We start from the raw sequence: 6,867 nt of genomic DNA on the forward strand, positions 1-6,867 counted from the left end.
TCTTATATCCCTGAAGTACTTATCCAATGAAGACTTGAAGCTATTGATACTCTATGCGCTAACTACTGACGGTGGGAGTCTATTCCAGTGATCGACGACTCTATTATTGAAAAAACTTCTGCGCACCAATGTGTTACATCGGTTTCCCTTTAACTTCATACCGTTGCTGCGTGTTATTGTGTTGGTGTCTCTCTGAAATAGACTATCTGAGTTAATGTTGTCGAATCCATTAAGAATTTTGAACACTTCAATTAAGTCCCCTCTTATCCTTCGCTTCTTTAGGGAAAACATATCTAAACGCTTTAAACGCTCGTCATATGGCAAGTTTTGGAGAGCTGGAATTAGTTTGGTTGCTCGTCGCTGTTTCTTTTCTAGCAAGACTTGATCTTTGATATAGTTCGGTGACTAGAACTGAACGGCGTATTCTAGGTGTGGTCTTACAAATGCTAAATATAATCCCTTCATAAGTTCGGGTGATTTATAATCAAAGTTTCTTGAGATTAATCCTAACATCATATTGGCTTTTTTACTAGCTGCAGAACATTAATCACTCATTTTAAGAGTGTTACTGATAATGACATCAAGATCTTTTTCTTGTTTTACTTCGCTGAGCTCATGTCCTTGCATCTGATATTCTGATATTTAAAGTTAGGATTTTTTTCACCTACGTGCATTACTTTACATTTATCTACGTTAAAACTCATTTGCCATTTTTCGCTCCAGTCGGCAAGTCTTATTAAGTCTGATTGAATATTCTCACAACTTTGACTGTTCATTACCGTACCTCCTAATTTTGTGTCGTCGGCGAATTTGGCTACTTTTGATAGGATATCAGTTTCTAAGTCGTTCACGTAGGTGGAAGAGGAGACAGCAGTGGGAGGGAGGACGTTCGGGCGGGCGGACTGGTGAAAGTTTGATTTCCGTTGAGGACCAGCAACCTCACACCCCGCCCCCGGCCCGCCCTTCCCACCCTCTCCCACCCCGCCCACGTACATCAAGACGCCGTTATTGTTATGATTCCCGCAGTCTGTCACGTCGGAGCTGAGGGCCAGAGGGACGCAAGAGGCATGAATCAAAAAGGGACTCTAAATGGTACTTTATGTCCCCTGTCTATCCGCCTGAAAGCTGGAGTGTGTGAGTGAGGGGGAAGGGTGGTAAGGGCGGGGAGGTATTGGGGAGAGGGGGGCAGGGAGAGGGAGGGGGGTGCTATAGTTAATTGTTCCAGTGGTGTTCTTCCTTTTCTTTTGTGATGTGTGTTTATGTTCCATTGTGGGAGAGGAGGAATGATCTAAATCACTCCACTCTCCCTCCTTCACACACCTTGTTTCCTCCCTCTTCCTATTCCTCCTCCTACTTTCCTTCCTTTACTCTTTTTTTTAATAGAAAAAATAGATTAGATAAATTCATGTACAATAATGCTAGGTAGGTTCACGGGAGCTTAAGTTCACAGGAGCTGCCTTGTACAGCCTTACCGGCCTCTTGCAGACTCCTTACGTTCTTATGTTCTTATGTGTCTTGAGGGAGTTTAGCCAATCAGAGCAATAGGACAGCTGTGTGTTGCTCTGTGTGCAATAATTATGGCATTTCTATCATAATTTGGTCAGTGGCGTAGCTGGTGGCAGCTGAAGGCACGTTCCCCTACAGGTGCCGCCCCAAAACCTAATACCCACCATTATATTAGAATATGCCCCAGTAACCTGCTATGTAGCATCAGAATACCACTGAGCTCCATTTGCCTAGAGCTATCCCCTCCACAACAAACCCTGCGGCCCTCTTCGGTGCCTTCCCATTGAATGGCTACGCCACTGAATTTGGTGTGTGCTATATACCATACACAAGCTGCCATATGGCATAATTTTGATGAAATATAGAGACTGTACTGTATTATCAAACTTTTGGAACGAAAGGACACTCAAGAAAGTTCAGAAGTTTCATCACCTTCAGAGTGCTGTACAATGATTTGGGTTAGCCGGTGCAGCAGCGCACTGAGCACAACGCGGCGTCAAATAACTCATGTAGTCCGTCCTGGCGCGCGGCAGACACAGCGGTGCACAGGCTTGTCTTGCCTTTGTCTCAATCTTGGCGCTACAGTTACTTCCGGCAGAAGGCTATGGTGAGGCTCTCACAACTAAACACAAAGGAGTGGCACCAAGAAAAGGCATCGCTTAGTGTTATACTGTGGCTTCTTTGATAATTTAGAAGACAATTTATTATGATATAATCCTACAGTACAATTATCACATGAAAATAAGTTTCCATACTTTCATGCGTTAGCCTCGACATGTTCAGTAAATGTAGGCCATAAGCGATGTATTTTTTTTCTTTAGTTGTTCATTAGTGATTAACAAATTACAAAATATTGATATTCGTGGATGCGAACGTAAAAGTCACATCCCAGCGGATGATTGTGTGTGTGTGGGTTTGTGTGTGTGTGTGTGTGTGTGTGTGTGTGTGTGTGTGTGTGTGTGTGTGTGTGTATAACAGGGTGTGTGTGTGTGTGTGTGTGTGTGTGTTAAGCGATAAAGGAGACAGCTCGAGGACAATACACAAAGAAAACAAAACAGTCCGCTAAGCGCTGGTCCTGAAAAGCAATCATCAGGAGTGGCCAGAGGAGAGGTCGTGTTCGAATGGGGAGGTGTACTGCTCAGGGTTGGAGGAATTACATTTAAAAATGGAATTATAATTACGATTACTTTTTTTTCATCATATTACACTCATAAATAAGATTACATTCGGTATTCATAATTAAAATAAAATTTCTGCAAAACAAAGTCACATAATTACAATTGCAATTACAAATTTTCAAATTAAAAGAAAAGTTTTGATTGAGAGAAACACTTATTTTGGATTGTAAAGTTGTCCTTTCTTAATTTATGGTATCAGAAGTTAACAGAACAATAAGATTATTTTTTGTCAGAGCTAAAACGAAAACTAAAAACAAAACAGAGATCAAAAAATCTGGCATTCTATTAAAATAATTGACTATTACATTTAATCATTGACACAACGGAAAAAAACACATGGCACCAAGTTGGGCTTTGTTGGCAGTGAAATAATTGTCGGCAACATTAAAAACACGCTCTGACGGACCAGGCGAAGCAGAGGACCGGATCACTTCCCTAGCATTTTTTTTTTTTTTTTTTTTTTAGTGGATGCAATGCCTTTGACACTCCTTTCCAGTATGGCATTGCTTCAGTGGAAAATGGCAGAGTTCGTATTATTATTATTATTATTATTATTATTATTATTATTATTATTATTATTATTATTATTATTATTATTATTATTATTATTATTATTATTATTATTATTATTATTATCATTATTATTATTATCATTATTATTATTATCATTATATTACTACTTCCAGAGTGCTGTCTTGCTGGAAAAAGTGACTCTGCGGAAGTGGCGAGTGTGGGCGTTGTGCACCATCGCATTCCCTTTCCTGGTCTTCTACGTCGCGTACCCCGCCTTCACCTCGTCCCATTATGCCCGCGACCCTCTTCTCAGGGCGACCACTGATCAGGAAGTAAGCATGGTATTGAAGTGATGGTCAAAGCGATGTTACCACAGATGCTGCATTCCCAATGTCAGGTTTTCTGCCGCTATGCAGTCATTCTCAACGTAAAAGAAATTTAAGTTAATCATCTAACACACTATAGGTGTCAATACGCCTCTTCATGTCGCTGAAAACTATGGGTTCATTTCACCCAGTGGTTGCACGCCAGCGTGGCAAATGTGACTGTGTCCATCATGCGCGGGAATTGCTTCAAGCTTTCAGGGATGCAGTCATGCAGTTACGGCCGCTCTGACAGCAGAATGTTTGCCCGTGGGCTTCAAGTTGTTCTTTGCTTTCAGTGATATACCTTTTTTTATGAGACTTCAATGATGTTTTCAAGTGGGAAAAATTTCGATGTTTTCGAGTTTTGTTTCTTCCCGTCCCTAATGAAAAAGAATACATGACAGTGGAATTATGGCTCGGCAGAGGGGAATAATTATAATTATTTTTCTAGATTTTCCAGACAGACAATGATTAACTTTAACCACAGGCGATCCCCCCCTGGTGGGAGGCCTACGACTGCCAGTGTGAGTCGCAGGCGTGTGGCAATCCTTCGGTGACCTTCCGAAGCTTGTTCAGGGATGAGGCGGGCGGGACGTGTGGCCCTCGGGCGCGAGCAGCCGGGGATGGCCAACGAGTGATCAGCTTCAGCCTCTTCGGCAACGACTCCGAGTACTGGAAGGGGCTGGGCCAGATACTCCCTGAGGTAAGGCGAGCGAGTGTGCGGCTCCTCAAACTGTTACATCCGAGAAAGAGATTACTGTCTATAATTCGTCCCAAAAGACTGAAACAACAAAAAACACATACGGATATGTTTGAAGACTTAACTTATCTATGGTAACTATTTCATTCATGCCAAATATAAAGACACGAGATAATTAACACGGAACATCTGCATAACGCCAGGTTGAGAAGCTTTACCCTGGGTGGAAGGTCCGCGTGTACACAAACCCTCGGGGCCGTGCAGCTGCCCTCTGTCCACTGCTGCACCGCCACCCCTCGCTGCTGTTTGTGTGTGACGTAACCAACCTCCCGCCCCCCCTCGGCAACCTCTCCAGCGTGCACCCCATGATATGGCGAGTGGCGCCCCTGGGAGACCCGCAAGTGGACACCATGATAGTACGGGACACTGACTCCCAGGTGAGTGAAGCACGGCTGTATGCATCTCTTGCGCTGGGGGGGGGACGCAATGGGGGGGGGGGGGGGGGAATGGAGGCGTGAACTCGAACGCCCGTTCCATAAATCAAGATAGAGAGGTATCGTCATCGACGGTTTGAACGGGTTTTCCCGGTAGATAGCGTTCGTGTCTGTATGTCAGACGATCAGTTATTTGTACGTGCGGGTCGGCATTTTCGTGTTGTTGCATGAAAATTAATGCAAGAAAACGACATGGAACTTTCAGCATACATGCTTAATGACCTGTCAGTGGATGGTACAGAGATACTCAGAGAAATAGTGGAAAATGAGTGTAAACTTTCCCGCCATCGGTGGACGGATGAAAAAGAGCAATATGGATTTCAACAGTCCAGTGAGTTGTAGCAGCAACATCAACATTAGAGAGGAGCTGAGAACCTTTTCCTTATGGAAGACTGCAATGCACGCTTCATAGGCTATCAGGTAATATATGTATGTTGTTTTAAACAGAATTTCCATAATATGACAAACTAGCTTAACCTAACACAGTGAAAGTGGAATCAAGCAAGTAATGTCTTATACGTACACAACTTGGTTTTAAGTGTAAATACTAACTAACCAACAGGGACCACCAGTCACGGCTCGTGTCTGTGGCGGCGGCGGAAGCGTCCCCACCCCCGCCACGAGTTTTTAATTACTCGTTCCCTCTTACAGGGTCGCCTTTAGGCCAAAGGCCCTGTCCCCTATTAAGGGGTAAGTCCTTAAGGAAGGGGCGTGTCACCCGCTGCCTCCACTCCCGACGGTCCCCTCGAGCAAGCTTCCGCGCATCCTCCCTTCCAGTTCCAAGCCCTTCCGAGGATTGATCAGCTTGCTTCAGCCATGAGTTACGAGTGCGTCCCCTAGGTCTCCTACACTTGGGGTAGTCTTCTACAAAAACATCCCTATAAGAAGGATCGACGTCCGGAGAACTCGCCAAGTGCCCATATAGCCGAAGACGGCGCTCATGGACTAATATGGTAACAGGCCTTGATTCAGTTTCATCAAATAGTCGCTAGTTCGACACGAAGTTAGTTCAGCGATAGTCCATGATCTTGCTAAGAAACTTGGTATCAAAGGGATCGACAAGCCTCTCCAAGTCACTATTCAGTGTCCATGTCTAACAGCCAAACAGTAAGACAAGGAGCACAAGTGATTTAAAGATCCGAATCTTTGTCCTCCTGTATGATATCAATCAATCAGTCAATGGGGGAATACACCGGGAGGTGCGTCGCCTCGCCCACCATACGACGCCAAACCCAGAGGTCCCTCCAGGCAAGTCTCCATGCAGGCCCCCTTCTCCTTGCAGGATCTATCGACTTGCTCAAGCCACGAACTCTGTGGACACCCCCTTGGTCTCCTCCACTCAATATTGTCTCTTACAGAATCAACTCAATGAGCAGGGTAGGCTTCTGGATAGCGGGCCGTTTTAGGAGTATACGGCACGCTACCCCAGGGAGGATAAATCACCCGCTTACCCATAGAAAGAAATAAGAACAGAAAGGAGAAAAAATAAAGACAGCTCGGGGAGGTTGAGTACACTGCATTCGTCATCCCGATAGATCGACCCTTAATATAAAAAAAGGGCCCCCCTATCGATAATTCCATATGCTCGTGCTGAACAAGTCCAAAACAACGTTGGCCAGGCCAGTCTATTGAGTGACTTCCTGGCAAGACCCACCATTGTTAAGCACTACGCTACCAAGGTATGTAAAACTTTTGGTGACCTCGACATCCTCACCACATGCATGAACAGACTGAACTGTGTCATCCAGTTAGCCTCCAAACGACTGGATATTGATTTTGACCCAGAAAACCTTGAGGCTTCGGCTCCTCATACAGCACTTCGAGAGCCATCACCAGGACCTCCAGCGATTCCACGAGAAGCATAGCATCATCAGCAAAAACAACCCTGCCCCCCGAGTCAGCGAGAGCATTCATCTGTTCTTGGTTTGCTATCGACACGATACCGAAATGCTGGCTTGGCACCTTCAACACAGAGCAACCGTGACACACCATAGCGCACTAATAACCTTTGTCCGCCTTCGGGCGGCAACAACGATCATCATAAACACAAAAGTCTTTCGCAAACTAGGAGGACATTAGTATTAAACAAAGATTACTGATTCATATCTGAT

General features: G+C 44.6%; 1 protein-coding gene across 1 annotated transcript in view; it reads left to right on the forward strand.

Annotated features, from left to right (window-relative positions):
* The first annotated feature begins 3,753 nt into the window (after positions 1-3,753).
* Positions 3,754-6,867, forward strand: part of LOC126998321 (uncharacterized) — a 7,619-nt gene continuing 4,505 nt past the window's right edge. The window contains exons 1-3 of the mRNA XM_050859808.1: positions 3,754-3,840; positions 4,050-4,265; positions 4,466-4,699. Of these exons, the coding sequence (XP_050715765.1) occupies positions 3,754-3,840; positions 4,050-4,265; positions 4,466-4,699 (537 nt within the window). The remainder of the gene's footprint in view (positions 3,841-4,049; positions 4,266-4,465; positions 4,700-6,867) is intronic.

This window comes from Eriocheir sinensis, chromosome 14 (genome assembly GCF_024679095.1).
Source record: "Eriocheir sinensis breed Jianghai 21 chromosome 14, ASM2467909v1, whole genome shotgun sequence".
Lineage (NCBI taxonomy): Eukaryota > Metazoa > Arthropoda > Malacostraca > Decapoda > Varunidae > Eriocheir > Eriocheir sinensis.